We start from the raw sequence: 24,950 nt of genomic DNA on the forward strand, positions 1-24,950 counted from the left end.
TAATTAGAAGGGTTTAATAATCTTTCATACATGTTAAACGATTATGGGTGTTGTTATGCATCTTTCACTCATATTCGCTTGATTTATCCTATTCAGGTCTGAATACCATTAGGATCTTACGACAAGTATCCTGTTTCGGTGTCCTTGAAGCTATGGATGGTGGACAGGAACGGATAGAAGAGAAGCGTGTCAAACCAATAATAAGCGCTTCACGAGATAACTGCTTTTAAACTGCCATCAACTGCTCAACATAACTACCCTTTTCATTTGACCATAAACCACATTGTTCAAATAATCTCATCAAAATGGAGATCCTAACATGCACACTCATTGTCATTTCACTCTCTTCTCTCTCAGTTTCTCATTCTGAATATCCAACTTCAGGTAACTGAAAAACAGCACTCATTCATCTTTGCTCTAGTTGAATGTACAAAAAGATGAAAGTTTTGCACAGTCTTTACCCTTTTTTTTTTGTGACAGATAGATCACAATTGCCGCTATTCGCTTTTAGTTGGTGGGATGACAAGGGCACATTCGAGGCTGGTGACACAGCAACCATTAAGGTCAAAGTGCTTGAGAATGCTGATAAGATTGACAAAAATGTTTTTGTGCCCATACTCACTGTGAATGGAAAGGAAGGGAACAGTTCCTATGTATCTACAGTGTTGTCAAATTTTGAAGGAGACCCGAATGACTGGAAGATTTCATTCACACCCATCAAAGTCGGATTGTTTAATGTACTCATCAATGAGGACCGTTATAAAATTTATGATTCATCCTTGCATTTCCAAGTTGAGCCAGGTTTAAAACTACCCTTCTAAAACACTCGACTATTATGTTGTTTAAAAGTAAAGGTAAAACACTACTGCTTTGTAAAATGAAAGTGCATATCATTTTGCCCGTTCTTGCTTGTACTTAGGCGCTGTGAATCAGTGTAGATTACTTGGGTTTGTATGTGCTTAATAATACTAGATGATGTTGTTTGAGTGAAGGAAACATGTACCCATCAGTGTGTGTTGCATCATGGAAGGGCCTGAAACATGATTATGAAGTTGGTTCAAAAGCTACAATCATGGTACTCCTTAAAGATGCGTTTGGGAACAGTATCTCTAAGACGACTCAAGTTTCCTATTTGCCTGATTTTAAGCTGTCTGTGCTGCATGAAAATGGTTCTCTTGCAAGTGTTCCAGATATCTCCAACATGGGATGGAATGATTTTGATTATATAGTCATCGAGTTTATTGTGACGAAAGCTGGAAACTTCTCCTTGGGCATAGAAGGAGGAAATCAAACCTTGAATGGTTCTCCGTTACCATTCAAGGTGAATCCAGGTTGTGTGATTTTGTTTCAATGATAATTATTTTATATCATATTTGGACCATCTGATATATATATCTTTATACAATGGGTGGAATCAGTAGTAATTTAAATGTTTTAGTTACATGCTTGAGCTTGATACACAAATAGTTCTAACATAATGATGAGTAATGTATATTTCAATTCACAGTGTTGGATTGAATTTATTAAATTTCACACGTGGGGTTTGTTTCCTTGTTTCTTCTAATGTCACTTATCTACAATAACTTGACTTTTTCTCCCTCAAATACCAGGAGCTATAGATGTCTCTAACTGTATCGCCAAATGGAGGTTTGACCCACATGCATGGCAATTGGCTTCCAAGATGGAAATTTTCGTACATCAGTTAGATCAATATGGAAATCTGGTTTCTGGACTGTATCCATTTGATGCTGAAGTTGTTGAAAGAGATACAAACTTGTCAATACCGATAGCAGATCTTCACTTTGTGGAAGTGGATGCTGGAATTCAGTTGTTTTCGTTTAGCAATTTGGAGCCCGGGAACTTCCTGTTGACAATATATGATTCCAAGCATAATAAAAGCATTTCCAATATGCCATATGTTTATACTGTTTTTATAGGTAAGATTTCATGCCAAGTTTCTTACAAATTTTATTGGATTTGTGCCATTATTCGTTCCCTATTGTTTAATCATTTATTATTGCTGACAGAGACAATGCATTTCTTTTTCTCCCCTCTCCCTTCCTATCTATCTTTCTGCCTACCCACCACAAAATTGAAATTTACTTTTCACTCTAATTAATCTCTTAGACCTAATGAAATAGAGAGAAAAATAAATAAAAATAAAAATAGAGTAAAAAATATGTTTTGTTTGGATAAATAGAAATAGAAAAATTTCATTTGCTTGTTTGAATGAATAAAAAAGAGAGTAAAAATAAATAAATAAATAATATAAAATTTTTAATAATAAGAAAATAATTTGATAAAAATTAAAACATTTAATATAATATTTTTTATATCAATTTTTAAAAAATATTATTTTAAAAAATTAACAGTTAAATAAACTTAAATAAATAAAAAATAAAAAATTCAACCCTCAAGTCTCTTGTTCATCTCACGGCAATATTGGAAAGAAAAAAGTAAATTGTGGGGGGAACTCTTCTATTTTATTTCCTCCCACTAAAAGATTAAATATCCAAATAAATGAATAATTTTTTAGTTTAAATAAAGTTTTAGTCTTTCAAATATTCATAATTTTTCTTGTTATTCAACTTTATTCATATAATATTCATATTTTTAAATCTAAATTTAAAATATCTTAACGTTATGACTTCAAATTTTATTCAGAAATATAAAAATGCGATGTTGTTAACGACTAAACAAGTTAGCAATTTGTCAAGTAAAGGGAATGATAAAAGTAAAAAATAATTTTTGAGTAATAAATAAAAAAATTAAAAGAAAGAAGTAAATAAAATATTCACAAATTTTTACTCCAAAAAAACTATATAATATTCACAAAATCACTCCTCTCTATTTCTTTCATTCTAAAATCACCTCATCCAAATATATCCTTAAGCCGTAGTGATTAGTGACTTCCTACATAATCATTTCAGCAAGTGAATTTTATCATTTTCCTCTGTTAGATGTAATTTTCTGTTTCATATTCCTTTCTGAATAGGTTATTGTGATGGGGTGAAAAGTGTTGTTAATGGGTCTGGTTTAAACGATTCAGTAGCTGGGGTGAAGGCAAAATTCTCTGTTTATTTGAATGACATCTATCAATATCCTTCACCTGTTGAAGCAGACATACTTCGAGTACAAATCTTAAGAGAAAATGACTCCTATAGTGTTTTACCAATCATATATCCTATGCTAAACAAAAATGGTACGTTGATATTTTCAAAGATAAACTTTTAATTTCATTCCTTTATGTAATTGATAATTGTGTTTTGATTGTTATAAGTGGATCTTGATATCAGGGAGCAGAATAGGTTCAGGAATTAGATATGATGGTAATATGGAAACTGCCCCGTCACCTTCAACAGGGCTAAGCAACAATGTAAGGAAGACATAACATTAATTTTTGGCGCACAATTACTTGGGACTCTAATAAGTTCTTACTTTGGTTTCAGTATAATGGAAGCGAGAGCTTCGTAATGGCCAGTGCTTTTCAGGTGGATTACACGCCAGAAAAAAGTGGATTTTATGATATTAATGTATATTGTGGAAACATATTATTGAATGATGGACATCCATTCAGAAAAGAGGTAAAAGCAGGTATTATATTGAATGATACATGCACTTCTTCCCATGGTGCCCCCCCACCATCCAATCAATGTGTAGAGTTCAATTCCCATTGCCTCATTCTTTTAATAAAAGTCAAATTTTAGCGCAAGGTATTGTGCATTGCATTGTCCACACTTCAAGTTTAAAAGACTCTCCTCTGTAAAGAAACATGTTAAATGTAAAATGATTCACATGCTTTCACGGAACAACTCAAGTTTATAGTGATTAGCATAAGTACAAAATATCTCCATAGTATATATTTGTATTGCAAGGTTTATGTCAGCTTTGGAAGGTACTTTTTGCAAATAGTTATTATTTAGAGGCTAGGAATCATTTCTCATGAGTGTGATCTTATCGTGCTACAGGTGAAATAAATATTTCCTTGTCAACTGTTGTGTGGTTTTCTTCAAAGGTGCCAAAGCTGTCAAAAAATGAAATAGTTGTGCAGCTTGTAGATTCATATTTGAACCCTGTCCCCTCACAACACTCAAGGTTGAAATTGGAAATTGCTTCAAATAATAGTTCTGGGTTTTCAACTTGGGACATTATAGACAATAAGGATGGATCATACAGTTGCAGCTATATGGTTAAAGATGTTGGCACTTACGATATTTGTGCTTCCTTTGATGGCAAGCGTTTCACGCCATGTCCCTTCAGTATCAATGTGTACAGCAGTAAGTTCAAACAACATGCCACTTCTAATTTTATTATTATTATTATTTTGGAAAAGAATCCTGTTTACAGTTAAAACTTAGATGCATCTAACATTTTCTTTATTTTGGAATTTTTTAAAATGAGAAATTATCTTATAACGTTTCAATCATCATTTATTCAAAAAACAATTAAACATTTTATAATTCTTGAAATTTGAAAATTGCAAATTAACCTTGATTTTTATTTCCCCTCCAAACTACAGCTTCCGGACATAAACAGGAAGTATAATCAATACTTTCAAATAGTTATTTTCTATGTACCTTCTGGATACCTTTATTAGTGTTTTCGAAGTTTGAACTTGTAAACAAAGAAATTTGATCGTGTATGTTTTAAAAATTACTTAAAAAATTTTCTTGTGACTCTAGTTGGATGGTCAAAATGCATATTTTCTATTGTATTATAATTTTTTAAAGAATATCTTTTAAGGATTCTTTTGCTTGATGACTAAGGTGAATATTTTCCCAAAGCCAACAACGATACGATATCTATTTGGGAGGATCAATCCATTGCCATTGATGCCTTAGCAAATGATTATTTTGCGGGTGATAATGCAAGTATAGCTGAATTCTCAAAAGTAAGATATGATATCACTTCATTCATAAACCTCCTCCTAGCCTCCTATTTGATGTTATTCTAAATTGATTCTAAATTTTCCCAATAGAAAGACCTTTAGTTATCATTCACATTGTGGGGGATTATGGAATTAACAAAGAAATGGTTCATTTTCTTCCAGCATTTAATCATCATTTGATGATCTAGCAATTCAGTAAATATGAGCCTCAACATCAATTTACTACATAATGAATAACTTACTTCAAATTTTTTTTATCTTTGTTGAACCAACTCGTTTTTTAAGAGATGTGTTGAAGTTGTTGATAAATTAAATTAGAAATATTTTCCATTACATTATCCACTACCTTCATCTTTGTCTTCATATTATTTTGGAATATGATAAATGACCCTTTGTCTTGTATTTTGTCAGTCAGATCATGGTTCACTTATACAGAATGGAAGGATCTTTCGTTATACTCCTTATAAAGGGTATTATGGAAATGATTCCTTCTGTTATACAATATCTGATATAAATGGAAATCTTGCAACTGCTTCTGTGTACATATCTGTTCTCAATATTCCACCTCAGTTTGCTTCTATTCCAAGTCAACTGCAAGCAACAGAAGATTTGATAAGCCCAAGATTTGGGTATGTATACTACATGCAGCATATATATAAATATTTTTGAGGAATTATGAAATATTGTTTAATTAATTGAATTGTCCTTTTCGGTATGATCGCAGTGGTTTCACTGGGTTTGAGATAACTTACTCAAATCCAAAGGAGAATATTTCTGTCAATCTGAGAGCACAATCTGGAAGTATTCTTCTGTCTCCTATAGCGATGCAATTTGGACAAGCAATGTGGAGTGAACTTACAATAAATACAGGAAATGAAACAGCAACCAGTCTTCTAATAGAGGGCTCAGTGGAAGTAATTAATTTTGCACTTCAATCAATTCAGTATCTGGGGTACTTTTTATATATTATTGTTACGTTTAAATTTGTTGAAACAATGCTCTAGTTGTTTGGAAAATTTGGTTTATTCCAATGGCACTGAAGTATTGCAAAATTGATTATGTATCTGACACATGGAACTGCACTTTGATAATGACACTTGCCAACATGTTCAATGTATTATAACATTTTGTCACATAATCTATCATCTGCTTATGGATACAAAAAATATCAAAAATATCTTTTCGGGCTAGGTGGGACTAATTACTGAAATCAAATGATGTCACTGTGCGCTATCACAAACCAAATGTTCAATGCGCTATCATTCATGATCATATCAAATCTTGTATGTTTTCTCATCGATGACAACATACTCATCTACAGCCATAAAACTTATGTTCATCGATCACAACATACTCCTATTTACATCTTACCAGTATTGGATCTTCAGGCTTTGTTTAAAAGTTTTACAGGAGAGAAAAGGAAAAGGTTTGAAAGGCATGGGAGGAGGAAGAAGGGTTAATACAAAATCTCCCAAATTAAGATATCTTAAAAATATAAGATTAGGAGGGTTTTAGAAGGTTTATAAAACATCTCTTTCTCATCTAAAAACTTTCAAACAAGAATTATCATAAGTCTTTCTCTCCTCTCCCTTTCTTTCCAAGAACTAGCTCCGAACAAAGCCCTAATGTCCAATATTCAATGTCAAGTGTCCCCAAATGTGCGTGTGCATGTATAATACAACAGTTGTTTTCCACTAGGTGTTTGTGTAATATGCTTGAATTTTCTAGTTCGATATGGCTTTTGTTTATTGTCTTTACTCTGTCCAACTGTAGTCTATATTAAGAAGTAACTCCACATGACTGAGTTATAAAGGAATTCTTTGGTATCAACGATGTGGTTAGTTTCAAGGCATTTTTATAGCATAAATTTCATAGAATATGTATTATTTTGGAAAATAAAATTTATCATGTAAAAGTAATGTGTTTTTCAAGTATCATCCATCATGATCATTATTATTTTTATTATTAATTCAGGTTTTTTTTTTCCCTCAGAAACGAGAATTTTTATGGCATAGATACCATTCAAGTCTCTACCATGAATAAGAATGGAGTAAATTCATTGGGCGTTCCAGTTTTAGTTGATCCTATCAATGATCCTCCATTTATTAGAGCCCCTTACTTCATCATATTGGGAAGTAATGAAGATGAGACCCTTATCTTTGACCAAGAAAAAGACAAGTTTGACTTTTTCATTGGAGATCCCGATCTTTTTACCTTCCCTGGTATGGTTAGGAATCTTGAGGTTATATTTTAATGCTTATGCCTAACGTAAGATTTACACGGTAAAACATGAAATTATATGAGACAACAATAATTATGTTCTTTTTTAGCCAAATGCAGCTAAACAACAAAACATGCGCAATTGTACCGTAGTTAGTTCTTTGGAGATTGATTGCATTGAAAACCTAATCAAGAGGCTTGTGATATCTAGTCATAAATATATAGACACCAGATGCAAATGTTGTTAAGTTAAAAATAACTGGTTGAGCGGTAAGATCTTTTTGTTGTTGTTGAAGCTGACTAATTGTTTCTTTATTCCTTTAGGAAGACAATATGTCTTAATAAGGATGAAAAATGTTTAATTTTGAGCTTATTTCTACTCTAATTTGGATAATGACTCTTCATTCTAACATTAATGCCCCTCTTATTTGAATAGTAAGGATGGAGTGATAGATAATTAGATTACATGTTTGTGACAAAGTACATTTAATATTGCTTACCAAATCGAAAGAGGAGAAAGCAACAAGAGAGGAATGATAATCTACATTGTTATTTCAAGTCCAATTTTCTGCATTCAAGTAATTAATATTACAGTAATGGATTAGTAAGTTTTTACTCTCCCGAAAAAGTGAGGAAACTTTTGATTGTCTTTTTTTCGTAGGAGTTGGTGTCTGACATTTTCTTAGCATGATGTAAATTATAATTATTGTGAATAACTTTTGAATCTGCTAGACTAAATGCTTCTGAATATTACAATTGATGTGATGATGTCTGTAAGAAAGTTTGGAGACATGAAATTGTGCTGATGGATCATATGTCAGGTGGTCAGGCTCATTTTCTGGTGACGTTCTCAATGGAAGTAAACGATGGAGTATTAGTTACTAATCTACCTGTTCATTTAATCAATACAACTGAACTCAAGCACATGAATAATTATCAGTGGCAACCTCTTCAGACATATGTTACTATCTCTAAGCACTTTATGGTCAAAGCTATTGGAATCAGATTTCAGGGCACAGTCAATGACTGTAATACTGTTATGCAGCAACTGTTCTATCATGTGGGTGATGTTCTTTTTACCTTGAAGTTTGAGGTCCAATCACGGCCTTCAATATGTTCACATCACCAGTTAAATATAAAGCATAGACCAAATGTATATGGCTAGTAGCGGAAACACTATCATCTGTTCCTTCATCACAAGTACATGACCAAAGTAATAGAATTTATAAAACACAACTATTTATAGAAATGAAATCATAAGAAGTTATAAACACACAAACACTACTGTTCAGGGGTTTGGTATACAAGTCTGGATACATTGTTGAAAAGGATCATAGAGTGGATATGAATACTACAGTATTTTGATCAGTATCATTTTGGCAACAGTTTAATTTGACAAAACAACATATTTTTGAAAAAAGTGGCATTGACCATTGAGAAGCTCCAAATGGTTTTGCATGTCTACTTTCCAATGCACCTCCAACCCAAAGAAAAACACCACGAACATTCTAGAATGTAATACCGAATTAAGAGTAAAAAGAATTGTAGTTTCCTTTGTTTAGTCTTTATGAAAATAATGTCTTTCTAAAATATGAGTGATTTTTTTCATTTTTCATACAGGGAGGTGAGCATGGAGCTGTTTTAACAATGACATTGAATGACATGGGAAACTATGGATGTTATCCAGATTGTGCAGAGGGAATGTCAATGCCATTATATGCTGAGGCTATGGTAAATTTAATGACAAAGCAGCCAATGAGTTCATTTCTTGCTCACAGTAAGTTGAGGATTGGTCTAAGCAGCTACCTTCATTGTAGTTGGAGTCCCCATCTTCTGACATTGTCAATACATAATTTCCATATTCAGTTTATCAAATTGAGAAATAGAAGCATACAGGTATTTTATTTCTATAACTTACAAGCTCATTCTATTTGTGGTAACAGCCTTAGGATCAATCATTGTCATCGAATTTGTTATCATGTTCTCTCTTGGAGTGTTGCTTTTGTACTTCACCTGTAAATGTGCAATTCTTCTTGCACATGAAAGAAGAAACTGCAAGAAAAAGTCGTCAGAGCTATCAACTGTTCCAAGTTCCGATAAAGAAACTGTGAGTGTGCATAGAAGATGAATTACCCTTTACACATGTTTCAAATTTTTTGGTGCTCAAAGGAAATTTTCATGTTAAAAGAACAGTTCAGTTGTATTGCCACAGATACATCTTCCTGCATGCCAAAATGATCCATTCCCATATAATACACACAATTTCCACTTGACATAAATCTATTTCTCCATATTATTTTCCTGATAATGCACAATTTGACTCCATCTAATATATCTTTGCTTTTATTACAATTCCTTGCAGTCAAGTGTAAACATATCTGAGAATGCTACTCATTTCACTGGTTGTTGTTCAAGTCCTTCCTTGCTTTGTTTTGGTATGCAATCCTCCAACTTTCGACAACGGTGAGTAGTTTGATTGAGTATGCTGCAGAATTGTTTCGGTTTCTGTGAGATTTTGAGGACAACTATTTTGACCACAAATGAATACAAAATGAGAAAATAAGAAGTCTCAAGAAACATTGATGGGCAAACTTAACTAATCAAGTTTGAGCATATGACGCTATAAGCAATGCAGTTATATAATGCTTGTAGATATGGGCTAAGCACCCCTAGTGCTTAATTAATGAAACTTTTGTGCTTATTGAAAAAATTAAAAACAGAAATGGACAAGTTAAGTAGAAAATAGCTTATGATTTGATTATAGAATTGGTGTTTTGTGTTCTACCGGGGGATAGTTAGCTTATTTTCCCTACTACTAAACTGAGCTTACTCCTTAACTTTACATTGATTGCTTCACTAACAACTTCAAAGTCCAAAATTTTAGGTTTCGTCCTCTATTTCAAGTTGGAGAATCAAGCACGGCAATAAACCAAACCTCTCCTTCAACAAGTGAAAACCAGCCTACAACTGTGCCTACCTCGAGCACCTCTTGCCTTTGAGATTGCATTAAACTCAAAACATTTAAGCCTTTTCAGTTGACCAAACTGAAAGATGCCTGCATTAATGTACAGCAAAAATTCAATTTTTATGCCCCGTGTATGGTTTTAATTGGATTTGTGTCTTTACTAATTACATATAAACTTCTGAAGATCAAAGTAACTGTGCTTTCTTAGTGGGATATAAAATATGGCAAACGGTTACTTTGTTAAATGGCCCATTCTTGCTGAACAATGCGACTTCAGAAAAACGTTTATAACATTACTGTCAGGTAAAAGTTTATTAAAAATCACAAAATAATTATTAATCCCACTTTATGTTTAGAGTTGGGATCCATTAACACTGTATTAAACTACTTACAACATTTATAAGTTGTAACTACATCACTGTTCACATTACTGTAATATAAAACTACTTGAATTACTTCTTAGTCATATTTATCATTTACGCTATCGTAATTAACGTTTTTAAAATTGAATAGATAATTGAGCCAATAAAAGTATTGAATAAGATAAAACATGTGAATACAATTTAAATAGCTTTTAATTTTTTTTAACCTATATGTTTTCTATATTTGTTTAATCCGAAAAAAAAAAACAGTATGCAGATCCATAAAAGATATCGCCATCGCTGTAATTAAAAAGCAAACGTACTACAAACATGTTTATTAAAAGGACAAAAGTACAATTCCTTAAATATTTTTAACGTTACATTTCAACTAAAATTAGAATTTTTCCTCAATAAAAAATCTATATTAACAAAATTAAATTCAAATTTTGAATAAAAAAAATACCTAAGAAAATATAAGTAAATTGTCCCTATTTAAAATGTGAAAGATTGTAAATGAGATTTAAAAAAAAAACCCTTGAAAATAAGAAAATATTTTCAAAAATAAACAGACCCTAAGAAATCTGGTGCATGTATGGAAAAAAGAAAGTTTTTTTTTTTTTTTAATAAAAAGGAATAATTTATTTTCTCAAAAACTCTTCAGAGAAGTTAAAAAAATCTCAAAATAAGTTAATCCTTAAATTCGTCTCCAAACCAAGAACTAGTTTACATGACATAAAATATACAAGCTCAAGAATGCCCTGCAAAGAGTTTGTATGGCAGTGGAATTAATACATGGAGGACTGAATACAGCATCATAATCACAAGACACTTCCCATTGCTGTCAACTTCTTTCACCACAATATGGCTTTAACCAGATTTAAAGAGTAAAACCGCTTTCTGATCCAAATAGAAATAGACGAAGTGGTCTGTTTCATGAGTCACATATGAGCCTGCAAAAAGATAGAAAAGTTTATAAATGCACTTCAAATACAACTAACCTAAGCAAAAACAAGGAATTTTGTCTTCATTTGCATTAATTGTCTGAATTTCATTGAAAATGGAATAATATGACAAGAGATTTGGTAAATAATCCGGTTAGGTTGTGCCACACAAAGTGACATTGAAAGTACATTTAAAACCCCATGAGATCCGGAATTCTAAACCACACCATCAAGAACATATAAGATGTAGGGTAGTTTGGTGAATAGGGTAAGACAATTGTTCCCATTCTATCCTATTTTTGACATTATGTTGAAAAAACAGGACCTGATAAATCTATCTATATGGTTTCCTCTAATGTAAATTTTATCTCGTGAGAGGCCTGAATTAGAAATAGCCATGACAGGATTACACAATATATCCAGTTTATATTTTGGCATGCATGAAACGTAAAATAAGACGAGTCTATCATGCTCTTATCCTGTCTTAATTTTATTCAACTATCCTATCCTATGGGTTCCTATCTTACCACCAATAGGCTTAGTGACAAGAAAATGTCATAAAAAAATCATAACTAAGCCAATAACAGTAACCAAAATTCAATTTTGATACACACAAGTTTCAATTTCTACTTTCTGTATTGGCCATCCAGATCCAGACATCTTGTAAGCATAATCTCATAAAAGAAATAACCAGGATCATTTAGTCAATGACAAGAAAATAATCTTCTTAAGGAGCATATCAAAACATATATATCGTAACTCAATTTTAAGCTATGACCTAAATAAAAATGTGTTGGCCAAAATGTATAAATACAACATGGGACATGAAATGATATGATACTAAATAAGACATATTTTAAAAATTACAATAAAATTAGTATCAAATTAACATAAAACACAATTTTTAAATCAAGAGAGAAAATAAATGTTTTAAAAGTTAAAACAAATTACTGATCATTTAATTTAAGCATTGTGGTATTTCCATCTGTATCGGTATAAAAAGAAAATTTTTTATAATGTAAAATGCAGCTAGGAGTATCTTAAGTGTATATGAAATGTTCACAAGATACACATTTGACACAGGTACGGCTACTATTTTCAAGTGTTAGTGCTTCCTTTTGCATGTGTCTTTTCCCTTCTTTTTCCAAGTGTGTTTGTCTGTCTCACATTTCTGTATAAGTGGAGCACTTTTATGTTTGAAAGCTCAAAATATGCCTAAATTCTTCTTTTATTCTGCTCAAAACCTTAAAGCTTTATCATACTCATATCAACTACAACTACTTTACTAAACAAACAAAATTTTACAAGTTTCATTAACTTGAAACATAATACTGCACATTCACCCAATACATTCAAGCAAAAATTTCTCAGATTATTCACCGTGAAAATATTAAAATATTAATTGCACTGGATAACAATCAAGAGTCAAGAAAGAGCATTAATTGCAAATTCTTTTTTGATCGTCAATAGGTTCTTGTTAACTAGAAGTAGGTTTTAGAATGGAGCAATGACATTAGGATTTCCACAATGAAAGACAGACACCTTTTGTGGGGAAGAGGATATATTGCAAATAGCCCTTTCATGTACCAAAAAACAATAAATGGACCTTTGCCCAAGAGTATTAAGTTGACAAGATAATTCATTATCAATTTTAGGAGATTGAAATCACAGGATACTAACACAAAACATCAAACAACTTGAGCATTTATGCCTATATCAACATGCAAGTATAAAGTAGTCTATGTTATGTTCAACCATTTGTCATCCAGTAACCAAGTTCAAGAAAAGACTTTTTAAACCCATAAAGAAGAAAGAAGATCATTCACTACAACTTAGGTGGTAGAATCAAAAAGTTTGGTTTGGGGCATAGTTGAACAAAATATCTGTCACCAATCAATATAATACATAAGCAATGGTGACTCATCCACATGAACAAAACCAACTAAACTACATATTCATATACCATTCACCTTATACATTTTCTCCTGGAGAATAGAGATAGACAGAAAGTAAATGTCCTGTTTGAAGGAGCTTATGAAAACTTATAGAAATAACTAATGACTCTCATAAGTTCAATTTAGCTTATTTCAATATACTTCTTTACATACTTATCAAAATAAGTTATTTTCAGCTTATCTCAATAAGTTTCATGGTTAAATTTATCAAATAAGCCACCATATAAAAAATTCATTGAATAAGCACTTATTTAAATTGTTTTCCAAACGCACCCTAAATCTTATGCCATTGATATAGAATTAACTGAATAAGAATAAACACGGCTTGACTGTTTAAGAACCACATGCAGCCAACAACAACAGTAACAAAACTGAGGTTACAAACATTACTTCTAAATTCCAAGAACACACTTTTAGAAGCAAACAAGGACTAAATTACACAATCTTAGATTTATTCACTTTCTATCACATGCTCCATACTACCAACTAAGAAGAAATCATCAACAATAGCACAGAGCCACAATTCCGAGTAAACCAAACAAGTAAAATCATTGACAACTGCAAAAAAAATAATAAAAAATACAAAAAAGTAATTACCAAAATTACGACCAACGATGCAATGCCAAGTGGGGCCATGCCTCTTATCGAACTCCTTCTTTATCTGTTCTGCAACATCTTTCTCCACATTGTACTTCTCAAACGCCTAATTAATCAGCAAAAAGGTCAAGGCTTTATGATTCAACAAGGCAAAAACAACCAAACCCAGAAACAGAATCCAAAACAAACATAAAGAGAGAGAGAGAGAGAAGAAAGTTCTGGGAACTAACAGTGACGGCGATATCAACGGCCTCCTTCTGCATGTCGGGGATCATATCGGCGCTCTTGATGATGACCTTCTTGGGGGGAACTGGAGGCGCAGGTGACGGTAAAGGTAACGGTTTCCGGTCATCGGAATTGGGCCTCGGCGTCGGAGCTCCGGCAATGTTCTTCTTAGTGTCTTCGCTCATTTTTTTTATTTATTTACTTAAATTATTTTTATGAAAGCGACAAGAGAGGGTTTCTGTCTTGTGTAACAAACAAGAGGCTGAGGTGAAGGAAGAGTACAACCAGTAATGGTTGCTATGCTAGAAAATACAGAAATAAAGGTTGTGCACTGTTTTGGAATACGATGCTTTATGGGAAAAAGTAAATAATTTAAGTATTTTATTAAAAAAACAAACTAGTGGGACTTTGATAAATAAATAAATATATATATATATATATATATATTAATTGAATTTAACCTTTTCAAAATTAAAAATTAAAAATAAAAAAATATTAAATTTAAATTTTTATTATATTTAATTAAATTTTAAATAAAAATTTACTTTTGATTTTATATATTTTTATTTTAAAAGAGTTAAACATATATTAATTAATAATAAAGTGTAGAGAAAGGACAATGACTATGCTTGCTGTGCTGGCTGAGAATACTTGCACGCAAGAAATTTGGCGGAGGACTATTGGCTGATGCTTGTGAGCGTGTACTTGGTAAGAATATGGTCAAGCGTAATACTCTATTCCAATGATAGATAAAATAAGAAAAAAAAAAATGAAAAAAAAAAGTCTCATATTATTAATCTCATAAAACAATGTACTTTTCAAAATCTAAATTAAACATACTATTACAATAAAATAATTCTTTTTTATTAAAAAAATATTATTAAAAAAATATAAATTATTAATTTATTTAAATATTTAGACAAGATACTAATGAATGTGAACATTATTAAAAAGGTGATCAATGGTTTTTAAAATTTTACATAATATGAGACAGAAAATATTCAAATGCACTAGTTCATGTTATTCATTTTTGTTTTCTAAGAGTTGTTCATGTCATTCATATTCAGTTATTACCAGATTAATTAATCTTTCCAACTATGTTTAGCTTCTAATGTACTATTCGTTCACTCTACTACTCGTTCCTCATCACAACTGTAACTGAAAAAGTTAAAAACGAAAAGAAACAAACCAGAACAATGGCATCCCTCTCCTTTGATGTTTATTTCTCATTTTCTTTCATGAATCTGCTTCATTCCCTCAATTACTTCATACCCATTATTTCTAATGTCTGAAAGCCTAAAACTTTATATATTTATTTACTTTCTCATATAACTGCCATTCCTATTTTTTTTCTCTAAATGTACCTTCTGCATTACTTATATTACATTGTTTTCCCTAGCTTAAAGCGAAGTTTTGATCAAGCTTCTCAGAGAGAGATGTCATGACAATTGTAATTACAGGTATTGCAAAGAGCTTCTCGAGTATGCGGTTTCTTTTTGGTAGTTTGAGTAGGATTTGATGAAGAAAGCAGTAAAAAGGTTTTGCAGTAGAAAATTGAAATGATAAAAAATTTTCAGAACCTGATTTATTCAAGGGAAAACTGTTTGTTTCTCTAGGAGAGAAGATAGGTGCACTAACATCAACCACCCACTAGATGTTTGATAGGATTAGCTATTTTTTTATTCAAAACAACATGTAATCATAATCTTAGAGAACCTAAAAAAAGAATTCCTCACAATTTAGTCAAAACCAAATACAGCATAGGTAAGGTTGGCTGTATGAATCATTGATCTATGACAAGGTCTAAAAGGGAAGAAGATACATGGCCAAGTGAATCATTTCAATTAAGCAAAGGATATTTCAATGAGCCGGTCAACATCTTAAACAACAGTCAATCAACATTAAGTTCATTCTAATTAAAAATTTATCCTTTGTTAAAGTGAAGCAACATAAGATTTGTTAATAACCTCAAAATTAATCATTGACGTTCTTTGTTTAAAGATTAAAATTTACTTGACAGGCGAAACAATTGGCTAAGATTCTTATTTGAATGTTATAAATATAAAGTTCGATTGATAAATAATATTTTTAAGAATTTAATTTTTAATCGAATATAATTAATTGCACTGTGTGATACATGTAACTAATTATATCTAATAAAATAAATCTTGGTTTTTGCAGATGATAAGTGCAAGGCTCTTCCTAATCTTAATTGAAGAATTGTAATGAGAAGGTTAGAAGCATGTCGGTGACACTGGTGAATTTCTTTTACTTATCCTAACCAAATTTAACCATATTGACCACAGTAGAGAACACAATATAAAGTTAATTTGTGTTGTCAATTTCATGGATCTATTTTTGTGTGTATGAATCAGAACAACTTGTCTTACTCCAAAAGAGCTTTTGATCATTTGGTTGTCACGGACATTGGCTTTCCACCTTAGAGGTTTGTCTCATCCATTATTTCAGTACACTTTTTTCTCCAAGACTTTGTTCTAACTCTGACTTTTGGAATTAGTATAATTTGGAAAGGTGTCAACTTTTGGGCTGACCCTAATGTATATGTATCCACTCAAGATTGAAGGAATGCTCAAAATTGTTTCAAGCCAACCTACTTGGCTGCAAGAGCTGGCAAGGGAATTCCACTACATTATCAATTTCATAATTAGAAAATGTTCTTTGGTCCCACGTCTGATCTATTTGTTGGATTATTGAACAGTTTTTTAACTACAAACAAAAATCTTATTAAGCATTGTCCTTATTAAAAATCAATAAATACATTTTTTTTTTGGTTAAAAATCATGTTTGAAATGCATTAAAAAAACATGAGAATGGGTATATTTTTGCATCTTCCTATAAAACAATTTTATTTTTTATTCTTCAGATACTGGTTAGCATTTTTTAAAAACAAAAGATAGATATTTCATAAAGATAATTATTTAATTCCAAGATCTATTTCAACAACATAATACACCTGCATACCCAGAAAACTAGGATCTTCTAGTAGAATTTGTCACAAATATATGCTTGCTACTTTCATTCTACCCTATATTATTGATAATATAGGCTGAAACTGTCAACTTTTTATTCAGTCATTGCTTTGTACTCTTGGTCAATTAGAATTGAATTGTCAAAATCCTTGTGAAAACAAGCTTTAATCTGTCTTATTAAGTATTGAGTCCGTTAATTAGTCAATGCCTTTTATTAATAGTGTCGCTCGTTAATTTACATCTTGGTGATTCATGTTAACAAGCTGAGTTCATAAGGAGTGTATGGTCAAGGAGCAATACCAAAACGAATTATATTACTCCCTCATTCTATTTATAAAATTAACTATCATAATTTTATTTCTAAAATATAAGAAATAAGAAATTATTTTAAATACATTAATTGTTAAACATTTTCTATATCCTCATTAATTGTGAAATTTGTATTAATAAAGCATTCACTCGCTGTTAACTAATTCATTTAATAAATGAGTTACTAATTGATTAATTATTATCCTGAATATGGAATACATTATAAATTTATGACATATCAGTATATTTTTATTAATTTTAATGAACTGTTTTTTTAATAAAAAGAATGAATTCTAAATGTTGAAGATCAGGGCCTAAATGAGGGGTTAGAAAAGAGCTTAATAATGCATAATGAGGGAATAAAAATGAATGGATAAAACTCAGATCAAAATTTTTTATATCTTGGTCATTAATTTTCAAATTAAATAATAATATGTAAAGGGAAAATATTGGGAGGCCAACAATTCAGACATATAAAAGGAAGGTAATAAGTTTGCATATTTGGACTCTAATTTGGGGTGCAATTATGAGCCTATACTTATACTTATGAATCAACTTAAGCCTTCTTTTATTGTTGACCACAAAAAAGCAGCATTGTTTTAACTGATGCATAAAGAGTTTAAATGGGGATATATAGCATTAATAGGACAATGCACCAGCAATAATATACCCCACTTATATTGTGGTGGAGTTATTCTTAATCACAAATTTTGGTTTGTTTTGCATATTTAGAAAAAATTTCCCCTTCTTTTTTGGTAGGTATACCATACCAATATTAGAACAATCAATCATAAGAGGGCTGCCCTTGAAAACACCCAATCCATCTCTACTCCATCAAATAATTTTCGGTACAAAAAATTATTTTTTTATATATGCTTTTTCATCTTTTTCTTCTTTTATCATATTTTTTATATATTTTTTTTATTTTTCTCTTTTCATACGTCTCAAATAAGATGTGAAACTACATGAGTTTAATTTAAATACATTGATGGTGTAAAAAAATTTATATTATTATTTAATTATAAATTACTGTGGCTTGTAAAAATTGTTAATTTTGTTGATAATTAATATAAAAATTATATTCACAATATATTTAAATTTATTATTAGTGCTAAAGTACATTTTTGGAACAAAAAATATGTTTGAATTGTGTATAATTCTGGTCTTTCAAAATTTTTTAATTAATTAAGTTTTTTACTTTTAAAATTATGGAAATATGGTTCTTCTATTGATTCTGTTCTACTTAAAATTCTTATTTTTTTATTCAAAATTTTTAAATAATTTTAATAAAAATAGAAAATGAAATTATTTTAAAAGTTTAAAAGTAAAAAACAAATTGTAAAATATGAAAAACTTTGAGATGTGAGATTAAGATTTGAAGAGAAAAAAATTACAAGTTTGATAAAATATGATATTTTGGTTTAAAAAAGAATTTAGTAAAAAATTAATCGATTTAAAATGTAAAATATTTTAGTAAAAAAATAAAAATTTAGTAGTTTTAAATAGAAAAAATTTAACAAGAGACTACTTTTGTTTTAAAAATACAATGATTTATTAATAAAAATATAAATTTGTGAAATCCTTGAAAAGTCAAAAATTAAATGATAAGAATTTTTGTGAAATCTTCCTGATTGAAACAAATAACACTTATTTTAGACGTAATTTTTTAAATAATAAGTTAAATTGCATTGCTGAGTTAAGTAACAAAATAATAATAATAATAATAAACGAATGCTATTACTTGAAATAATGAAACTTATTTTTATTAAATTAAATTTAATAAAATTTTTAAAAAAAAGTAACAACACTCATTTTCTATCAATGTTTTTATTTTATGAAATTGCAACTTTCAACTATATATATATATATAAACTTGAACAATGTAGATCATTTAGATTTTACTCATTTTTATATATTTTTGATAATTTGTTTTTAAAATTTGCATTTATTAAGTTAATCACCCCATGTATTTTAATTATTAATTTTGAAGTTTTGACGTCAACTAATTTATTTACGGATATTTTGGTTAACAGTTTCAATTTGTGTCCAGCTATATATGTAAGGAATTATTTGCACTTCTCTCTCGCTCTTCTTTTTCTTGCTACATAAATACACCCGAAAAAAGGAAATTCGAAACCACCTATTCAGAATCTTGCATCTTGGTCTGCAAAGTATCATGCCAGAACCGAGTTTCTTTGTTGGAGTGATAGGTAAACATATAACATATGCATCACATACCCTTCAGTGTTCCTTGTTTCACGGTTTCAGTTTCACCTAATTGGTATCTAGCTGATCTTGATTAATGCCCAAAAAAGGGTGTTAATTTCGTAAATGCCTTTTCTTTGTTTGCTGCAGGTAACATCATCTCAATTCTCATGTTTCTTTCTCCTGTGTGAGCTCTCCTAATCCTAAACCATTCTATTCCTTTGTTATTGTCTAAGGAAAATAGTTTACTTAATCATATAAAATATAAGTAATTCATATTGCTGATGGATGATATATATAAATATACAATGCAGACCCACGTTTTGGCGAATAATGAAGCACAAATCTACCGAAGATTTCTCCAGCATTCCTTACATTTGCACATTGCTTAATTGTTCTCTTTGGACTTACTATGGAATCATAAAGGCTGGAGAATACCTCGTGGCCACTGTTAATGGCTTTGGCATCGTGGTGCAGACAATCTACATTATTCTATTTCTTATATATGCTCCAAAAGGGATAAGGGTATATATATATATAAACTAGCTTCTAATTCGCCAAAATTGAAAATTTCTTTTACTACTTTTACTATGTTAAGTGGTGATGTACTAATTTGAATGCAACTTCAGGCCAAGACTTCAATTCTCTTCGGGATTGTGGATGTGGGAATCTTGGCAGTAGCAGTGATTGTTACTCAGTTAACATTGCACGCAGAGGCTCGTAGTGGTGCTGTCGGTATTATGGGTGCAGGCTTAAACATTGTTATGTATTCTTCACCTCTTTCTATCATGGTAAGCTTCACCAGTCCTAGTTTTCTATCATTCATTTTTGCCCGTTCTCTTTACAGTGTGAAAACTTCATCTCTATTCTCTCACTATATTTACAATTGGATTTACAGATAGATTGTAATATCCATAGTTTTTCTCACTGGATACAATATGATAACATATTATTGACAGAGACCTTATGGCCTTTTCGAAAATCCCAATATCACTTATTCATGTTCTAAGGCAACCAGGGGGGAGGGGGAGGGGGGCACTCACTCCTCAAAATTGTAAGAACTAAGTATTTTAATTAGATGTAAAAAATTATTGGTTAGGCCCTAAGTTTACAAATAACATTTATTTTAATATAAGTAATAAGAAGAAAAAATTAAAAATATAAATTAAAATATATAACTTTTATAATATCATAGACTAACACGAATTTACTCATTGATTATTTGAGGGGCCTAGAGATGCTTTGAAAGGTCACACATGCCTATAAATCAAAACATTTTCTTCACGTGGTATGATTTAAAATGGAAAAGTAATCAAATTTTGAGTTTTTCTCTCTTACTTTTTCATAAAGAAAGTTTATAAATGTATGGTCCAAAAAATAATTGATGTGAAAATATCTATTCTCGCGATCAATATACAGTTGCACTAAATAAATATCAGCCAAAAGAAAGCAATAAACTGATGAAACAAAAAAATGCAGTACTTTGTTGTTGTTGTTGCATATATGGTAGGTATATTCGTAAATTTCTTCCATATTTGGGTGGTCGAATTCAATTATTTAAATGAAATAGTTGGATCCTATTGAGTTTTGAAGCAACGTTTGAACCAACCCCAAATATGTGGCTATCCTCCTTCTACGCAGCATTTCAAACTTTATGGCACTGAAATACTGTCCCACATAGGGCACTGTCTTCCTCAAGTATATGTTTTCTCATGAGATGACATGTTTCACAGAGGGTCTCACACACTCTCATGTTGTCGAATTAAATTCAGCACGTGCTTAAAATGAATCAGTATTCATGTACGTCTAAAATACTAAAAACAAAAATGAAAATAACTCCATTTTTTGACCCCCCGTTAAAGATCTAAATATTGGGATGCAAGAAATTGAAAGAAAAATAAAAGGGAGAGTAAATTTTTTTATTTTAAGAAAATATTTCTATTTAAAATATCACGCATATTTTAAAATAAAAAGTTATTTATTTTTACACATTTAAAACTCTCAAGTAAAAATAAAGTATTTAACAGTCTCTTTCTTTTTCCCTTCTAATCCCCACCATGCAAACATGCATCCCCTGAGCCTGTGGTTCTAATGTGAACACCTATATATCATTGTTAGGTTGACAAAATGTGTCGAATTGTCCATATACATGCAAGCTGACATGATATGATTGTCAATGATTTTCCGAATGCATACACGTTGATGCATGAAACGAATTTTTATTTATTTTTAAATTATGAATGTACTAAGTATTATAAGATATTGTGTGAATAAAGTTTCTTTGCTTATAAAAAATTGTGTATATTGTGTTGGAGGAGGCTCCTATGTACCATTTTTTTCTGTTGCAAGTTGAGGTTCCATCCTTTTCACTCGTCTTATATGCTCTTAATTTTCAGAAAACAGTGGTGACAACAAAGAGTGTGGAGTATATGCCATTCTTCCTTTCGTTTTTCTTCTTTGTAAACGGTGGCGTTTGGCTGTTGTACGCTGTTCTTGTTCGTGATGTTATCCTTGCGGTAATTCTGCATTGATTCTGCTCTCATTCCTCTCATATCAATTTAATTAAATATTAAATATATTAAAATAGTGTAGATAGTTAAATCAGTATATTTAAATGGATTAAGAGTATGAAAACTTTTACTTACTAACAATATCTTAAAATTAAACTTTTATTAACGTCTATTTTTCTTGATGAAAAAATTGTATGTGTTTATACAACTATATATTTATATATATGAATAATGAAAATTAAAAATTATTTAATAATCAAGTAATTAATTTTAATGGTAAATAACATTTTTCTCCCTTAAATATGCATATATTACACTACCTTTTTTTCTATTTTAAAATTATATAGCTCTCTCTCCTAAAAAAATTAAAATATATCATAATTTAAATTATTTTAAATTTTTTGTTAAACATTGTTCAACATATGTTTAATATTTTTTATAAAAATATTTTTTTAATAAAGTTTACATTTTTTGTCAATATTTTAGGAAGTTCAACGAATAAAAATTTGTCATTGTTATAAGAGTTTTAAAGATTTGACTTGACATCAAATAATTAAAAAAAATCATCACATTTAATGAAAATATACGATATATAAATTATTTATAACTTTAACACATTCAAAGAAAGAGATAGAGTGTAAAAACATTACAGAATTAGGACATAATTTAATAAAAATTATACCATAGTTTCTTTTCTAACAGTATTTTAACAAAAAGTTTAAAATAGATTAAATTATAATGCATTTTAATTTTTTGAGAGAATTATAATTTGTTAAACTAAAAGAGAGGATAGTATAATATATACATCTTTTAAGATTTAAGATAGAAAAATATAATTTATTCTAATTTTAAATTACGTAGCTTGATATTTTAATCTTATTTTATTACTAAATCTAATAGTTAAAATCTATTCTTCTTACCTCTCATACTAAAAACTCTTCTCAATATTTAATGTTAATTACAGATAAAAATTTACAACAAATAAAATTTGTTAAAGTCAGAGAGACTAATTAGAATAGAATAGTAAATATTAAAGAGGAAATATACTCCTTTGGTATAAAAAGTGTATACTGGGAAACATGAGAGTTTGTAATAGTATACTTGAAAAAGATAACATTAATGTTGGTCTTTTCTCCCTAAAACACTGATGAATGTTGTGTACCACAAACAAAAAGGTACCAAACGGTAGTGGATTTTTACTGGGAGCAATGCAACTGGGGCTGTATGGGATCTACAGAAAAGGAAAGCATATCTCAAATATTGGATTGGAAGAAGGATTGCAACATCAGCATCTCATCTCACAGTCAAATCATGAGAGGCTAGCCAGACCCATCTAGTTTGTCTTTTTAAGTGTTAAAGCTTATATATGTGGACCTAAAAAAAGCTACATATTGCTCCACCATTAATGTCTCAGCTCCTTTGCCACATTATTGCTTGATATTTTCAACAAAGAAAAATAATTAAGTGTTTCAAATATTCATCAGACTTGTTCTTCGTTCCTTTTTGAATCTGATTGGTTTTGTTTGAATGGAATCAATAATGAATTATGTATGTATGCATCGATCATATAATAGTATAAAAGTTCTTTCACCATTTCTATCGCCTGGTGAATTTTCAGTTTTTATATCCTTTCGACTTTAAAAAGAAAAAACAACAATCAAAGTGTGTATACTTATTTTGATAAAATAAAATAAAAACAAGATAAATATATAGTATACAAAAATAACCAAGATAATTATGTTGATAATTAAGATTGCAAGGGTGCATGGATTTGAACCAGACAAAGCCCCCTGCGTAATGGATCATCCTTTGAACAATTTAAAAAATAATAATTTATTTGTATTTCATCAAAAATATATTTTATTTTATTTATACGAATATTATTAGCGTAAGATGATTGAAGAATTTTACAAAATACATATATGAAATGACATTCTAAACACTTTTTTTTCTTGGTATAAGATGTGTTTAAGTATAAGTTATCAAAATATAATTAAGATTAAGTTAAAAAATATATAATAATCTTGAATTTTAATTATCACGAAAAAATTATTCACTAATAAATTAATGTTGAATTATCTTTCATTATTATAATTTTTAACAAAATGTTGATTTGTTAGTATAAATATTTTCAGCTTGTACTAACACAATACTATACTAACAAATAATTTTATTAATATGAAATATTAATATACATCATAAATACAAAAGTGTTAATATAGTGTAGCATTATTTATTAGGATAAACCTTCAAATTCTTTATCAATAGTTTAATTTTTGGTAAACAGTTTATACTAAAAACAATTATGCTAACTCCGAATAAATAATGGTAATAAGGATAAATTTTTGTAGTATATCTGGCTAAGAAAGTTATCTTAAATAGGAACGCAATATATCAAAATTTAAATTAAATTACAAATAATATTTAAATATAATATAAAATTTATAAGTAAAGTACATGCTACATCACGACTTATACTTTTTTTATTTTCTTATTAAATTGACCAAACTTTATGGGCCTGAGCCCAATCTTTAATAGGTTATTTAAACATAAGCTGAAGGCCCAACGACTCTATTGCCTCCCATCATCCCCTCCAAGGCTCAAACGCCTCCATTGGAAAGTCCATTACAGGTATATTCTGAAATATTTTGTAGAGATTTAAATACTTATTATGTTATATATTTGTAAATGTATTTTAAAAATTTAAGAGTCCTTTTAAACAAAAATGTTTTTAATTGTTAATTTTATTTCTCAGTATGTCAGATGACTCTTTATATATTGGA

At 29.9% G+C, this 24,950-nt stretch overlaps 3 protein-coding genes across 4 annotated transcripts; 2 read left to right on the forward strand and 1 right to left on the reverse strand.

The window, feature by feature from the left end:
• The first annotated feature begins 305 nt into the window (after positions 1 to 305).
• LOC113852261 (protein GAMETE EXPRESSED 2) lies at positions 306 to 10,107 on the forward strand. The gene is made up of 17 exons (XM_027482498.1): positions 306 to 384; positions 481 to 801; positions 993 to 1,331; positions 1,611 to 1,937; positions 2,996 to 3,202; positions 3,297 to 3,376; positions 3,450 to 3,594; positions 3,969 to 4,277; positions 4,767 to 4,891; positions 5,300 to 5,517; positions 5,613 to 5,840; positions 6,881 to 7,110; positions 7,930 to 8,168; positions 8,729 to 8,885; positions 9,052 to 9,215; positions 9,471 to 9,571; positions 9,993 to 10,107. Exons 1-17 carry the CDS (start codon positions 306 to 308, stop codon positions 10,105 to 10,107), a joined length of 3,384 nt encoding a protein of 1,127 aa, XP_027338299.1.
• A 639-nt stretch (positions 10,108 to 10,746) lies between these two features.
• On the reverse strand, positions 10,747 to 14,479 carry LOC113852908 (dynein light chain 2, cytoplasmic-like). The gene is made up of 3 exons (XM_027483307.1): positions 14,159 to 14,479; positions 13,929 to 14,034; positions 10,747 to 11,385 (listed from the first exon to the last, which is right to left on the reverse strand). Exons 1-3 carry the CDS (start codon positions 14,336 to 14,338, stop codon positions 11,303 to 11,305), a joined length of 369 nt encoding a protein of 122 aa, XP_027339108.1. The 5' UTR covers positions 14,339 to 14,479; the 3' UTR covers positions 10,747 to 11,302.
• A 5,032-nt stretch (positions 14,480 to 19,511) lies between these two features.
• On the forward strand, positions 19,512 to 23,664 carry LOC113852477 (bidirectional sugar transporter SWEET17). Of its 2 annotated transcripts, none has more exons than XM_027482765.1 (6): positions 19,512 to 19,662; positions 19,808 to 19,844; positions 19,972 to 20,182; positions 20,287 to 20,448; positions 22,054 to 22,173; positions 23,343 to 23,644. In XM_027482765.1, exons 1-6 carry the CDS (start codon positions 19,629 to 19,631, stop codon positions 23,502 to 23,504), a joined length of 726 nt encoding a protein of 241 aa, XP_027338566.1. In that variant the 5' UTR covers positions 19,512 to 19,628; the 3' UTR covers positions 23,505 to 23,644. The 2 variants fall into 2 exon arrangements, with proteins under 2 accessions (XP_027338566.1, XP_027338567.1); XM_027482766.1 differs by having other exon boundaries at positions 19,535 to 19,662; positions 19,768 to 19,844; positions 23,343 to 23,664.
• Positions 23,665 to 24,950: the final 1,286 nt, after the last annotated feature.

The sequence above is a fragment of the Abrus precatorius genome, unplaced genomic scaffold, assembly GCF_003935025.1.
Source record: "Abrus precatorius isolate BTA unplaced genomic scaffold, Abrus_2018 Scaffold10, whole genome shotgun sequence".
Lineage (NCBI taxonomy): Eukaryota > Viridiplantae > Streptophyta > Magnoliopsida > Fabales > Fabaceae > Abrus > Abrus precatorius.